The 16,564-nt window shown below is 36.4% G+C and overlaps 1 protein-coding gene across 1 annotated transcript; it reads right to left on the minus strand.

Annotated features, from left to right (window-relative positions):
* Positions 1-573: 573 nt before the first annotated feature.
* On the minus strand, positions 574-12,994 carry LOC127812927 (uncharacterized). Its single transcript, XM_052353520.1, has 5 exons — positions 12,742-12,994; positions 10,010-12,582; positions 7,949-9,721; positions 2,007-2,259; positions 574-1,915 (listed from the first exon to the last, which is right to left on the minus strand). The coding sequence occupies exons 2-5, from the start codon at positions 12,494-12,496 to the stop codon at positions 1,347-1,349; spliced, it is 5,082 nt and encodes a 1,693-aa protein (XP_052209480.1). The 5' UTR covers positions 12,497-12,582; positions 12,742-12,994; the 3' UTR covers positions 574-1,346.
* Between the last annotated feature and the right edge of the window lie 3,570 nt (positions 12,995-16,564).

Genomic DNA, 16,564 nt, shown 5'->3' on the forward strand with positions numbered 1-16,564 from the left:
ACTAACCCATCAACAGCAACATATCAACCCATAATCTCTCACTTATATCTCAAAACTTACATCTAGGCTCCCCTATAGACATTTGAGCCCTGGTCTCACATGAACAACTATACTCTTCTACTACCATACCGACCCATTTAAGGATGGTATCCCAACAATTTTTTATTGCATAAATTTCAACATTGCATCCTTCTAATAACATTTTTCTGTAAAAAAAAAAAAATTCTAATAAATATCATTTCCCACTCAATATAGATGTATATAACACAACTAGGTCTGAAGCTATGCATTAAGCAACAAGGCAGCCCCCCCATGGCAGTACAAGTAAAATGAGTAATATATGACCACTGGACATTCTGATTGTCAGACATGCATTTCCAGATCTCCATATGCAGAAATTATGCAATTAAGAGTAATTTCAAATTCATTCTCTAGGTTTCCACTCAGCTAGGCAAGAAATTTTCATACAAGTATCACAATTACCAGCCAATATACCATATTCCTGTTATACCAGCCCCTGTTATGCCATTTACTACACTCAAACTTAAGCATATTTCACACAAAGAGCACAGATTAAGAAGGAATAACCTTCGTATACATTAACATATGCCTATACATATATTTCAGCCAATTCAGAGCTTGAGAAGCTACAAGACCTAATCTCCAGATAATCCAGCGGATGAAATTTTACGGATTAATTTACTTACAGCATTCTATTCCTCTCCTTTTTCCTAAGGACACAGTGCAACTGCTCCAAAGATCCAATTCACATATGATTCTGTACTTCAAGCCCATGGGGTGTATTCTATTATTTGGCCAATTGCTCCTTCAATGTTGAACACTTAAAACTGAGGTTTAGAGATAAAAAGAAACAACTGGAAAAGCTTAAGTGAAGAAACAAGAAAAGGAAAAAAAAAAAAAAAAAATCTGTACATTGATCGGCCACCAAAATTCCACACCCCTTACCGGCAGCAGTGCTACCTTGGTTGAATTAAGCTGAGAATTCCGCTGCTTGGAAAAAGAACTGAGAGCATAGGATGCGATGTTATGTACCTAAACTGCCTTGATAAACGCAATGTGTTGGAGAATCATCATGAATGGCAGAAGCAACAGTTTCTGCTCCTATGACTGCTTGCAGCCATCATGTTAGAAGTTCACTTTGGAATCTACAGAAGATAGACAGTTTCACAAAAGGCCGCCACTGTTGACAAAAGAAAAACCAGAGCCACTCTAGCTGCAAAACAATGTCAACTCAAAATCTATATGACTCAGGCTGCAGAACTAGCAGCTGAAACGTCTAGCTAATGCCACTGTCCCCATCTCACTTCATCTGCTCATCCCACCCATCACTCTTTTGAGTTCTCAAAAGCAGCTTTGATTGCCTCTGCAGTCATGAGTGTGACCACAGCCTTGTGAATTGCCAGATCTGCTCTATAAACCAATCTCTGAGCTTTTTCCCTCTTGAGCTTAGCCATGTTAAGTGCATGCTGAGCTGCACCAGATGCATCTCGCAACCTGAATTCATCAAGATCAGAAGAATCCAACTGTTCAATGCCATGCCTCAGAGATCCTTCTGATTGGTAGTGCTTCTGAGATGGCCACTCGGGCAAGCCCATATTCCACCAATGAACACCATTTCTCTTGCCTACAGATCTCTGATTGTATAAAGCCACTGTTTGTGCATTATTTGGGGATAAAAATGCTCCAATCTTCTTTGACTTGTTCCTATGAAGTTTTGGGTGATGATTCCATTCCGACCAATCATTGCTCAATGAGAAATGTCCAGAGCCACTGGCCTCTCGAGGTGAAAACACCCTTGCTGATGCCTGAAATAATGGGGAAGCCTCTGAAGAATCATAGCTAGTTCCGTGCAGAACCTTTTCATCTCCAAAAGAAAAACCATTTAATCTTCGCCCTGGTACAAAGAAACAGAATAACAATGACTTTATAACTGAAGGAAAGTACTTGCTTATTAATTGCAGAAGCCCAGCACAAGAGAAGCTTACCGAAAGCATGACTACCATCCTGGTCACCCAGGACAGTATGGCTGTGCCCAGTTGGAAATCTCCGCTGAGACCTTTGTTTTGACCCCTTGTTTGGCACTTCCAAACCACGGGGTTTCAAACAGAAAGCAAACATGGGTGGTTTATCCAGTGGTAGAGCCTTCTCATGGCAACCATTGAAGATGGCACTGTTGGCTTTGGCCATTTTCTGCTCCCACTCTTTCAGTTGCAGCTCGTACCTTTCCCATAGTGGAGGCTGAAAAAGCACAAAAAGTTAGAAACAAATGCTAAATAATAATACTCAAGTCACTGAGAAGACTAAAGCAAAGCAGCAGTTCCCCCAAATCCAATCCACAACTGAAAGGAGCAGACATATAACACACTACATAGAAAGGACAAAAGAAATGCACTTGATTTGATTACAATAAGAGTTTCTAGGCCAACTAATCAATTTGAAATTCTCAAACTATTAGAATAAGGTTCCTTGCATAGCTTGGTTTTAGATGCATTATTGATAAATGAAAATTGAAAACTGCACCAAAAATTTACACACACGTGGCTACACATACAAAAAGAAAATAACTATCTGCAATGATTAAATATTCTTGAACATTTAATACAAAAAAAATATAAATGCTCAAGATAGAGTGTGTAGGAATAAGGCCAAGTATAATCCATTTCTATTTAGGGTAGGGAAGCATCTTCAAGAAACTAATAACAAGGCAGAAGAAAGCATGCATCCATGTAAACAACAGTGACTTAACAGGTTTTGAAAGTGTCTATTTATTCACGTAAACAAAAGTAAATTAATTGGCCTAATAGCTGCTGATTGCCAATGCATACAAGGGAAATATAAAATACACTGGCAAAATAAAGCAGTACAGTAAACCTGCTACCTAAAATAGGATCTAATATATATAAAACAAATATATACCAAAAAGCACCACCATGAAGGTTGCAAACCCTGTATAAACCAGCAAGGTCAACCAACTAAAGAATAAACAGTTTTAATATGCAACAAGCATACATAGTCCGACCAAAATGCAATCATCAGATACCTTGCAGAGTACCCTCAGCCAAGCCTTCTATAAACTCCTATTTACAATTCTCTCACTGGCTTCCTCAAATCAACAAGAGGCAGGTCAAGAAAGCAGAACACCGTGCCTTGCCCGACTTCAGGACATGTCTAAAGCATCAATGTCTATGCCAGTTTTTTTTTTTTTTTTGGCTAAATTTGTGACAGAATTATTTTGTTTTACCAATATGCAACACAACCAACTAAAGAAAAAACAGTTTTAATAATTGCGAAGATATAAAACAAGCATAAGTCTGACCAGTATACAATCATCAGATACCTTCCACAGTACCCCAAGCCAAGCATTTTATAAACTCCTCACAATTCCCTCACTGGCTTGCTCAAATAAACGAGAGGCAGGTCAATAAAGCAGAACATAGGTCGGAATTATTTTATGACAGTTGTTTTTTGGTTAGATTTGTGACAGAATTATTTTATTTTACCAATATGCAACTCAAGAACATAGGTCGGAACTGCATTAGGACAATTTGGAGCCCTAAAAGTACAACACTTCTATATGAGCCATTACTCACGCATCCAGAGGATATTTAAACTTAGTAGGTCAATTTACCTTTGAACTTACTTTCACAACCAGAAGGGAACAAGGAGAGAATATAACAAGCATCTCTTACAAGTAATTTTAGTCCAAGGTTTGGAAGTTGAACAAGATAAAGTGGGTTTCCCTGACAAGGAGTTTGACATTGCCCATGGGCATGTTTCATAAACCCAAAGTTGACCTTGGTTTTACCTGTCACATGGTTCCCAATTGTGCCCATAAACTATACTCCCCATGCAAATTTGCTAATTTGCATTGTCCATGCATGAAACCATGTATTTGGCTTACAAATCTTATGATCACTTGCTTTCTTATGCACTGATACAAGTATTAAGCTACTATTCTATCACCAGCTCATTGAGCCACAAATAGAGCCAGAGCAATGTCATGAAGTATCAGACCCTCCAATATAAAGAACAAACAGCACCAAAGTAAGTTCAACTAACTTGTTTTCACCATCTATAAACCGAACTAGACAAGATGCTAAGATACTTCAGGCTTACCGTACCGTTTTATGATAAGTATTGCAGCTGTAACAATTTTGTTTTTCTTTCTATGATAAGCATGGAAGCTGTAACAATTTCAACAGCAATCCAAATGTAGGAGCAGGTAGAAAGAATAAAAAATCACAAATGGATTAAATTAAGGTAGAACTTGAATCCAACCAAGTGTTTTCTCTTTGTACAAATCCAACCACACACTATATCTAGGTAATTCATGTAAGCCATCAACATTTTTTAAATTTTTTTGTCTTTATAAGTATCTATTTTGGGTATAAATAAAAAGATAACCCTGAGCATTAGAGCTCTGAAATCTAGACACTATTCAGTCCCTCCATATAGCAAATTCTGGAAGTCTAGCAAACAGCAACAATTAAAACCAACCTGAGTTCATCCTTCTCCCATTCTACAAGTCTTAAAACCTCTCTTCTTACCTCTTACAACCCTAAACTTGAAAACCTACCACGGCACTAATTGTAAGAAGTCTTTATAGTTGATTCCTAATCGTTTCATATGTTCTGTTTGGTTGGAGAGAAATAGGTTTTTAAATGGGGTGGAAACTTCTCTACCTTTTTGCTCATTCTCTAGTGGCTGTGAAACAGCTGTGAATCAACTTTCAGATGTTATTAACTGGTTGATAGATGCATAGAAGACATGGGCATTTTTGTTTATCTGTTTGATCAACATCTGTAGTCTACTCTTATTTTTTTCATTATGAAATAAAACAAAACAGAAAAAAAGATATCAAGTTTTTAATTGAGTATATCAGGTTAACTGGAGACTGGAGTTTTAGCTTGGAGGTCACAAGAAAACAAAGAGCTTAAGTTGTCAAGGCCAGAGTTAATGCCTTACTGTTAGACAGGCCAAAGATATAGATTTCCATTTGGCACGATCTAGGCTAGTAATTTTTAATTTTTAATTTTTATTTTTACAGATTGTATTAGTCTGTGTAATAGGTTAGTTATTGCTTTATTTACAGTTGTGGGATAGTTTAGAAGCAGTTACCTCTAGTGGAGGAGTGGAAACTGCTCTGTTACAGTAGTGGAATAGCCTCTATATAAGGCTGTAGCCGCTGTACAACTCTTGACCGAGATTATGCTTTTGATTAATTGAAAAGTTATTCCCTTCTCTCTGAAATTCTCTCCTTTTCTCTCTTGGGGTCTCTCTAATTCTCCCTATCTCCCTATCTTTCTCTCTGATATTCTCCCTTCTGTCTGATCCTTCCCAAATTTCCTCTATTTCTCCTATTCTCCCAATTCTATGTTCAAGAAAATCACAACTCAGGCTCAGGACCCTGACACCATTACGCCCAATTTTTTGACCACACTGCTCTGTACCTCTAACTCTCTTCAGAAGCTTCCAAATCAACCAAACAAAAAAGGCCAAGCATAAACAATTTGCTTTCTAAGGTGCTATCAACATAAATCAATTTAAAGTTTTTTTTGGTGCATTTCAAAGAACTACTTTCATTTAAATTGTCAAATATTGTTGCTACCATTGCTACCTCCGAAAGCAACAAAAACATATTCTCTTAGTAGTTTTTAGTATAACACATGCCAATTTTATAATCAAGCAATGACAACCCAGAAAATATCCACAAGGGTAGAAAGATATTAGATCCCCAGCAAACAAAATTAAATGTCAACAACTTGTATAAGAAATAACTTGTTTAGACAAGTTCTTTCAACAAATAAGCAAACTTCTATGCCCTCTTACTATTTGCATCTTAATTCCTTTATCCATTCAAGTTAACTACAATAGCTCTCCAACACTTTGGCACACAACCTTCAACCAAAATAAGCAATTTTCACATCCTATTCTTCTAGGCCTTCTCATCCTAAACCTAGCATGAACCTAACTAGAAGCATCCTGATGATCCATCTTGAGAGTTGTACACTGTGACAATTAAAATAAGCAAAAGAAAAAAAAAGATCCCCAAGCATGAGATTATCGCTTAAAGACTAGCACTTGAAAAATGGATTTGAAAAGGAAAAATACTAGAAAAAAAAACACATTCCTTTTTCCCTGCTCAATTAAAAGGACACCAGTTATCAATTAAAAGAAAATTAAATGGATTACAAAGAACAATATGTTTTTCCCTCTTAATTTTTAGGAAGAATTGGAAAGAATAACTATAGACAATGACAAGTCCCTATTGCAATAATAGTAAAAATTTTAGAGAAAAAGAAAATTATAAAAAGAGGAGGCTATTTAGATAATGACATTAGAGTAGCTTAAAGTAATTAAGATCCCATTCAAATATCTGTCATTTAATGGATTTTGAAAATAATTTATTTTTCCTTTCAAATCCATTTAAAATTTTCTTCATCCTGAGCAATGAAAGTTTTTCAAATAACGATTCCCTGAAACTTGATACAAAAACATATTACCCAAATTAGTTTTTGCACCTCGTGAAGAATAAAGAAGACAGAAGGAATAAAGAAAAAAGCAAGCACAAAATTATGTAGTGTAATCCAGGCATCATTAATACTGTTACCACAAGAAATTATGTAGCATAATCCAAATATCATTAGCTACTCTATTATCACAACTGCTAAAAGAATAAGGGGATCATTTTCCATCTCTAAAGCACCAATCTATTTATTCTATTATAAAAAGGAAAAAATGGGTGTTTCCCTCAATATTAAGCTCTGCCAGGGTTCTAATACTCCCAATCCTTCCTATTTTCTCTCTAAATGTTAGTGAAAAGAAAATAATGGTCTCTCGCAATATTTAACTATACAAAGGGTAAAATTGTAAAGTCAAACAAATATATAAAAATCAAATTGAAAAATGGATGGCCCACCACACCCTCGCAACCAAACCCATATTCCCCTCCTCCCACATCTCTCTCTCTACATTTTTGATGAATTTATTTAGTGCAATCCTCTCTCTCCTCTGCTTTTTTGCTACCTACAGCAATGGCTTATGGAGAACATTTTTGATGAATCTATTTAGCTTTAATGGGGAAATTAGGGTAATTTACTAATTTTTCAACTATGGAAAGAAAATAAAAATGAAAAAATAGCAAAATACTTTTGTGATTTACATTTTTTCGTTTATTACATTTTATTTTATTTTATTGTTGTTTGTCTTATAGTTTGAAGTATTCACATGTTTCCCCTTGATTTGCCAAAAAATAAAAAAAAAATGGGTGATGCCAATTTGTTCATAAATTAGATATAAATTCTTTTTGGATGAATTAGATGTCTACGGCATTATCATCAATAATTTTATTTATTCCCCCAAATTATTGTAAGATGGTTGTAAAACACTTTAATGAGGATATATAAACTTTATAGTGATTGTGAACTCTCACTAATAAAAGAAATATAAAAAGTACAATTATTTAAATTAATATTTTAAGTGTTTGTATTTATAACAAATTGCACACGTGATTGTGAACTCTCATTAACAAAAGAAATATAAAAAGTGCAAGAATTTAAATTAATATTTTAAGTGTTTGTATTTATAACAAATTGCACACTCATTGCATGTGCTTTATGTTTTAGTACTTTAAAATGTTATCATTATGGTGTATAGTTTTGTCTTTGTCACAATTGCTTTTTAGCATAGATTCCATTTAACCCTTCAAGTAAACTATGGTTTGCAGCATGTTTGGCAGGCGAATTATAAGATGGTATTAACACACTATAAATTAAGTTACTATTGGATAAGTAGTAAATATATGTGTATGCTCAATTATTAAGTTGCACATATATTGTGTGCCCCACCACTAGTTTTTTCTAAAAGAAAGTATGAACCAAGAACATAAAACAAGCCAAATAACAACTACCAAGTCATTAAAATGTACCTGTAGGTGTCGAATTAATGGCATTCCATTCCTCTGCCTCTTCAATTGCCAATACTGGTAAATGACTTCAATTGCTTCCATAGGCCCAAGGCCAACCATAAGCTCTTCAATTTCATCTGTTGTAAAGTGATCACACTGTCGTGCATATGCAAGTTTCTCAAACATGTCCATTGTCTTCTCAAACAAGTTTTCAGAGATCTCTTTTTCTTGACCAGGTGAACACTCTTGATTTTCTGAAATCCACCTCTCATCGTCACTGTCCATGTCATATAATACACATGATGGATTCAAAGCCATATCAACATCAGTCTCAACCTGCCGAAAGTACTTAGGGGAGCTGCGAACTAGTGGAACTTCTGTTCCGCTATCATCAGTTTCCTCTACCAGGCGAACTCCAGGAATAGGGATGTTCTTAACTGAAGCAGCACGTATGTTCCGATTGTAGCACTCTTCATGCATCTCCTTGAAAAGCATCCACTGGCTCCTATCAGGGAACTCCAAGACCCAATCCTTTCCTCCTTTCCACATCATAGCATGGGTGTAGCGGTTTGTTGAACCAGGCTGCAGAAACTGATAAGCTTTGTATGAATACTTTGTAGTCCCAGAAAGTTTTACTGCAAGTCTCCATTCATTATGATCTGCAAGTTCCAGTACAACACGTGCCCCATGCTCTCTCCATCCTCTATCCCCAGTTGTGATTAAAATGTTTGCATCACAAACCAATAGTTCCAGGTTTCTGTGAGCATTTCTAGAAACATCTGAGGGCCTCTTCTCATTAGCTTTCCTAATCCGTTGGTAAGGAAGCCCTCTCTGGTTATGAATTTTGTGCTTTGAGTTTACATCAACACCTCCAAAAGGTAATGTGTATTGAACCTGAGTTCGTGGTCTCTTTGGCCCATTGCCAAAGCCATTGCGTAAATATTCCGCTTGTCCATCAGGCCATCCATGAGATATACTTCCCATTGGAGAACTTGAGCTATTTCTATTGCGATGCCACATGCTTCTAGGTCCAGTAGGGTTGGGACCATGGACAAACCTGTCCCGCACATACCAAGCACGATCAGCAGACTCAGGAGCACAAGGCATTTCACCACCAGCAGGCCTTTCAATTTGGTCCAATAGTGGAATTTCAATGCTCAAACCAGAGTAAGACCTGGTATCAGATATATCCAAACTGGTATGGCCGTTTGGAACCACGGGCTTTGGTGATGCAACAACCTGCTGCTCTAATTCTTCACTACTGCATTCCCTCTTCTGTGATTGCACCATTACATAATCTCCAGGATTGCTGGAGCAGGTAGAAGTTCCAGCAACATTTAGCGAGCCATTTTGGAAATCTTGGGCATGACCACCATCATTGAATTCTGAGAGAATCTCAGTCCCCAACTGCGATTTGGCAGAAGGCAAACTTTCAGAAGATGCAGCTCCCATCACAGAATTTCCTGGATTACCCTCAGGAGTCATTTCTGATACACTCTCTGAGTCAACCTGGATCTGTGTGCAGTCATCTACAACTGGACATATGGATTTTTCAGAATTTTCAAGTGAACAAGTTGAATCATGATCTCCAAAACTGATGGAAGCAACATTTTCCATAAGCAGCTTGAGGTGCAAGTTAATAAAGAAAGAAGGTGCAGCACCAAAAGAAAGAGCAAATGGAATAAGTATGCCATGCTTCACATAAGAGTCAGAAGAAGCCTGGTTCATAGCTGCACCATGGAAGTCTCTGAGAAGACCAATGGGCTCTGTACCCATAGACTTCTTCTGTAAAACCTGTTGATAATGAAAGCCAACTTAATTAGTCACTTGGAAGTAAACTTAAACCAAACTGAATAGCAACCTTGCTGCATGCCATGCAAAAACAAGTAAAAGTTGCAAGCTTTTCTTGCCTAGGAAATAAATAGTAGCCCAAAGTCCACAGACATGGACCACAAAAAAAATAAAAAATGCTTTTCATTTCTTTTCTATCCTTTTTCTCATGCTGAGAGGTTCACAAAAAAAAAAAAACGTAATCAAACATGCACACACACATAGAGAGAGAAAATCAGAGAAAGGAAATACCTCAAATTCTGAGCACTGGCTGCCAGTAGAACATACGAGTGTCTTGATGTTATCATATGTGCACTCAGACAGATGTAGTTTCCTGGTGAGCAAGCAATGCCGCTGCAGCTTATGGTCTAGGTACAGCCACTTTGAGAATTTCACTTTTGAGAAGCTGTAAAATGCAAACACACGATGCTTTCTATGATCTTCAACAGACGAAAGTCCAAACCTGATTGAAGTTACTGGCATTTGTGTGTCAACGTACTTCCCCCTTTCAATAGGTTGACCAAATAATGTAAGGACCAGAAAAACAAAGGCCACAGCCTGCTTCAAGCCACCTTCAAACAACAGCAACCTCAATCCAACATTATTATCAACAAAAAGAATCTCCAGCTGAACCATAGGCCAAGTAGTCATAAGAGTACCGTGCTGAAGAAATAATAGTGCACGCAGCAACCATGAGTTCTCTAATCCAAATCTATACCACAGGAGCGGTAGAGAGACTAGCTCGTACCTAAATTGCTTAGATATTACCAAGGGAATATTCAATCTTAACGAGCCTGAAACATCAAGTGACCACAATAGCCCCTCAGGTTCCACACGTCCAATAGAAATACCATATTCTCTAGAACCTTGAGAGCCTTGAACCACAGAGGCAAGAGAAGTAACAGACACAGATAAGCTTCCATGTGCATGGTTGTCCATGCGTGCTTTACATAATGCCTCATCTTTCTTACGAAACCGCCTCCTGAAATAAACAACAGGAAACTTGCAGTCTTTGGAGATGTTAGTACCTTCTTGCAAAAACTTCTTCCCTCCGCAGGCATCAGTAGATCTATCTGACAGTGCAGAACTACAAGGTGGTTTCTTTATATCATTCTCCGAGGGACCCACGTCCATAGACCCATGTGCTTCATCAGTCCTAGTAGACAACTTGTATGATACGAAATTTGGTGATAAATGGGATATTTTGCGTCTTTTTGAAACACCAAGAGGAGAAGATTTGATCCTCAGAGAAGAACGAGCCAACCATGAGATGATGGGCTCAGAGTCCGTGCAGCCACCCATAAAGCTATCATCATCAGTAGTCAAGTCACTTTTCTCCTTGTCATCTTGTTTATTTCCTACTGTAGCTCTCTTTTGCTCTGTCCTGCAAGGAACTTCACCAGGCAGAAGCAAGAGTTTGAATCTCTCACTTTGAAGGTTAATCCATTCTTCATCCCGATCATCATACTTTATATGATGTAGCTTCCTTTCAGGATCATAGTCACTGACAAGCCCATAATACCAACTCTCATCCAATGGCCAGAATACTTTGATTCTCCTGTTCAATACCCAATATGCATCCAAATCCCTGGGCAGAATCTCATAGAAATGGCGTCGTTTCCTCAAGAGACCTTTCTCTCTGTGCCCATTCCTCGGTCGCAATACTCTACTGGCAGTATCAACAGATGCTGACTCCAATCTTGCCAGCGAGTTAGCTCCTCGACCAACAAAATTCTCATTAGAAGGGATGAAGAAAGACAAACCATCTGTACTTGGTGATCCAGGAGATTTGCTTTTTGAGGAAAAGCCAGTGCAGCTTGGATCAAATCGAGATGAGAGCATTCTTGCAGCATTCTGCTCTAAGTTCTCCTCATCCTCTTCTTGAAAATCACCATGTGTCTTGACTGCGCCATCCACCATAGGTTCCACCTTGTTTGCAATGCCTTTATCTCCTGATGCCAAGTCTTTCCTTTTCCTACGATTGCTGTGACACTTTTTAGAAGATGAATCACCGTGACTTACAATCAAATGACCATTTTCCTCTTTACCCTGGCGAGCTGAATTTCCCATCCTAGTCCTACTTTTCTTTGATTCGTCAAGCCCTAACTCGCCCTTAACCTTCGGAGAGACAGTTTTGCCTGACGAATCACCTCTTAACTTAGCTATCTGATCCATGGAACTGGCTTTACCATCAGAGTTGAGCAACCTCTCTTGAGATTCATTGGCCTCCAATTTCTTACACTCCCCGTTTAACTTGGCAATTTGATCAACAGAGCCACTAGCCCCACTGGAGGATTGCCCTGCTGACTTTGAAACTTGATTACTCTTGAATTTCTTCCGCCCCACAAAGTCCCGGCGGCGCTTTGGAATTTGGATAAGATTACCATCACCATCCAAATTAAGTGAAATGCTGTTGAAACCACCGTTATTATCCAATTCCTGGTTAAGTCCCAACTGCAACCTTCCTGACTCAGGTGAACCCGAACTTGTTCCGCCAGTGTGGATTTCATCTGCACTTATCCTACTTTTCTTGCCTGCCAGCTCAAAACTACTCAGTGAGACCTCCTTCCTACTCTTCCTCTTCTTCTTCCTATCATCATCATCATCCTCTCCACCACTCTTCCCCCGGCTATTCCCCTCTTTTCTCGAATCACTTGATTTGTACAGACTATCAAGATCCAGCGATCTTGTTTTCCTCGGATTTTCAACACCACCAGACTTTCCCGCTCTGCTTTCCATCAACAGTCCCTCAATTCAAACACCATACACCAAAACCCCCAATTCTCATATCCCATCATAGGCAATCTTACCCCAAAATTTCAGATCTGTGAGTCACAAACGCATGTGAACAATCAACAAAAACTTTAAATAACAACCATCGATTTAAATTCTAACCCCAACAACCCAGTTATAAACTAACAGATAAGGCATTTCTCGAACAAAATCGAAAACATCCAACAAAAGGCAAATCAAACAACAGATACCTCAATCCAGACAACACGAAACGCAGATTTATCCATACAATCGCGAAGATCAAACGCGGAGACCGTCGATTTAGGGCTCGAACCTCTGATACTCCATTTGATTTGAAACCCTAATCGGTTTGTCGATTTTGGGGTTTGATTTTCGATTTTTTGAATTTATTTTTTTTTTAACCGTAAGCGACGGAGAGAGAGAGAGAGAGAGAGAGAGAACGGGCTAGGGTTTCTTGGGGTTGCCGAATCTAAAGATTGAGATTTGCTGAAAAATAAAACAGATAAAATACAAAAAATGGGTCCGAAAGTACCAAGGACGATCTGAACCGTCAGATTTCGATTTCAACGGTTCAGATTTGTGGTTCTGTGTTGGAGCCTGACCTCAGGGAATAAAGTTCGAGCTTTTGGTTTAGAAATTGACGGTAGAGATCGGCCTGTTAATTGGCATGGACGGATGAGATGCCATGGCTGTTTGGGAGGAGTTCGGTGTTTAAGCGAGTTGGTGAGCAGGTTTATATTTACGAAAAATGTTAATTCCATCTTTTCCAATTATAGATTTGTTGGTTTACCCCTTCATTTTCTGTAAATTACCGTTGTGCCATAGATGTTTTCAAAAAGGTGCAAGCTGTGACGCGCCATTGAGGAGTCTGTAGATCTACTCGCCGGCACGCAGTCAACTCGCTTGGTGGCTCTGACACGTGTCGGCCCACTATTTTATCTTTTAATTTTCTACTCTATTAGATTTACAAAATAAAAATTAAAAGATTAAAATATCCTCACTTGTGTTATATTAAAAAAAGTGTAACGTAATATGAGTAAGAGTATTTTAGTCTTTTAATCCTCATTCTGTAAGCTTGTCTGTCAACCTGTCTACCTCTAAACAAATTTTCCCTCTATTTAACTAACTTTTCTTAAATTGGGTAAGGTAAAACATAAAAACTCATCAAGAAATAAATGTAATAAAATAAAGTTAGAATATCATTTGAATTAGTGATTAAGATAAAATTAAAAAATATTTTAAAATTTTTATCAAATTATTTGTTAAATTTTTTAAAATACAAGTGTCATTTTTTTCTTATAATATGTAAGGATTAAGATATGCTTATCTCTAAAAAAGAGATAAGTATATTTAAAAAAATTAATATAAAAAGTTACATAACTTTTTTTTCTAAATATCACAAGATAAGTTTAACAAATACGTTAAAAAAGATAAACATCCAAAATACTTTCTATATTTAATTTTTTCCATCTCGTGTCTTAGTTAATAAACACTATCTTAATAAGTAATAATGTATTATCAAAAAGATAACAGAAAACTTTATTCAAATTTTGTTTTAATAATTTTAAATTTAAAATGATATAATTTTGTCATCACAAACCAACACTTGAGCTGAGTTATGAACAATATTTTAAAAATCAGACCAAATAGTGAACCGGTCTATTAATTAGGTCACGGGTCAATTGGTTCGATCAGTTAAACTAAAGTGGTCCAACCGAATGATATTATATATATATACCTGCAAGTCATGTGGAGGCATCAAATATTCTCTACCTACAAGTCATGTGGAGGCACCCTTTTGTTTTCTCCATACAGTTTTTACAGCGAGGGCATATCTTCCAACTCTCACTCTTGGCCAATTCTCTCACCATCAAATCATCTCTTCCCCTTTCATCTTCATTCAATCCACGAAACTACTTGCACACGATCTCGTCGTGCCAAGGCACATAGCATTGCATGCAAAACAATTTATGGCAAATCGGGACACTCCAATTGCTTTATCATTGCCCCTTCATCGTTCACCCACATCGGGAAACAGTCACGGGTAGTAGAACTTCTCGAACACCGAAATCACATATTTGCACAGCAACTTGTCCCAACACGCCACCATTTCGACGGACACCCTTGATTGGCACTCGTCGAGTTCCAGCACATTGCTACACTCCAGGCTTGTTTTATACCCTGCAATAAAAATCGGGGTCAACCCGATTCCAGTTCTGATCCAGTTCACCAAGTTATTTCAATTTTGATCGATTTAAATGAAAGTCAAAAATATATATATATATAACCGAACCGGATGACAGATTGGTTCTCAGTTTTAATTGGTCAAATTAGTCAATCCAGTCCAATTTTTAAATATTGATTATGAATGGATGGATATGCCCCCAAGTGTTTGTGCCAATAAGTATCTCGGGATTAACTGCACTACAATAAACTTTGGATATCAAAGTTGGTTCATTCCTCATGTCCAAGTTTTACTTGTGTACATATTATTGTTAATGGTGGCTCTTGTCATTGATTTTTTTTCAGTGAGTGTGATCCAAAAGGATGGATATGTTTTGAAGGTTCCTTGATCCTCCTATGGACTCTATTTTTAGCTCACTTTGATGGAATGTTTGGATCTCAGCTATTTTTTATAAGACACTTTGGGTTAGATTTTAGTTTTGACATATTTTTTGTTTTGGATCTCAACTATAATTTGTTGGGATTGCGAGCTTAGTGCAATCATTGTGCATTGGGGTATATCTTGATTTTTTTCATATAAACACTTTTAGTGTCAGTTTTTTCTTTTAATATAAGTCTCATTTATAAAAAAATAAAATAAACTTACTTTATCGATAATCATACGAAGGCATATTTGAGCCCACGATTTTGTAATAAGCCAAATTTTCAAACATATGCAATAGACTATATGCACCCGAGAGGTTTAAGCTTTTTTTTTTAATTATCTATTTTTGTTTTAGTTTTTTAAAATTTAGAACATGCTACAAATTTGTATTTATTTTTTTATTTTTGTTTTCACTTTTTAATTTCACCCAATATTTCATCTACATTCATACCAAATAATCATCGTAGAATAGTTCACAAAAATGTCAAATTAGTTTATTTAAATGGATTTCAAATCAATTCCCAATTTATTATCACACCAAACCAACAACGAACTATTTTTTTTATTATTTTAAAATTATAATATTATTTATTTAAATAGCTTTCACCTTAAAATCGAACTCAATATATTTTGCATATCTAATAGCAAACATATCCCCTTGTCAACTATAAGGCTAACTATGCGTCAAAATGACATAATTCTAAGTTAGAGAATATTTTTTTTATAATCAAATATTACAAAATATAAAAATTAACGTAAAAAAATATTAACTATCATTAGAAATAATGGTTTTAGTATTGCCGTTTAGAGAGAGAAAATGGGGAAATAATAATAAAATAGATTGAATAAAAAAATAATTGAAGAAGATGAACCGAACTCTTTGGAATATTAGGAAAAATCGAACTCTTTGGAACAAACTCATATGGTTCAATAAGTTATTATTTTAAAATAGTGAGAGATAAATAGAGATTAAGGAAAAGGAATAAAAGTAGAAAGAAGAAAAATAATAAGAGTTGTTGATTGATTATGCAATATGCTCGATAAAATAATAAGAATAAGGAGAATGGTCGCCAACCGAAAATGGTTTCCTACTAGCAACTATTTATTTTTTTATTTTGAGTTTTTTTTTATTTTCATTTTCTATTAAATTTAATCATATGTAATTTGTTAAGGATATCATTTAAACTCTAAATGAGTGATGGTAATTGAAAAGCACAAAAACTTCTAAGGCCAATTTTAAATATAGATGGTGTCATTAAAAATGAGTCAAACGATATGATATGTAGAATATTTTTCTTCGACGATAACATTACTAAACAATTTACTTTGTTTTATTTTTAACAAAAAAAAAATACAAAATTAAAAACAAAAACTAAAATTGACAATTTTTTTTCAAGTGACCGCTTAACAAATTGAAGATTTGAAGTGATAAGGGATGCATCGCT

This window comes from Diospyros lotus, chromosome 11, assembly GCF_014633365.1.
Source record: "Diospyros lotus cultivar Yz01 chromosome 11, ASM1463336v1, whole genome shotgun sequence".
Classification (NCBI taxonomy): domain Eukaryota; kingdom Viridiplantae; phylum Streptophyta; class Magnoliopsida; order Ericales; family Ebenaceae; genus Diospyros; species Diospyros lotus.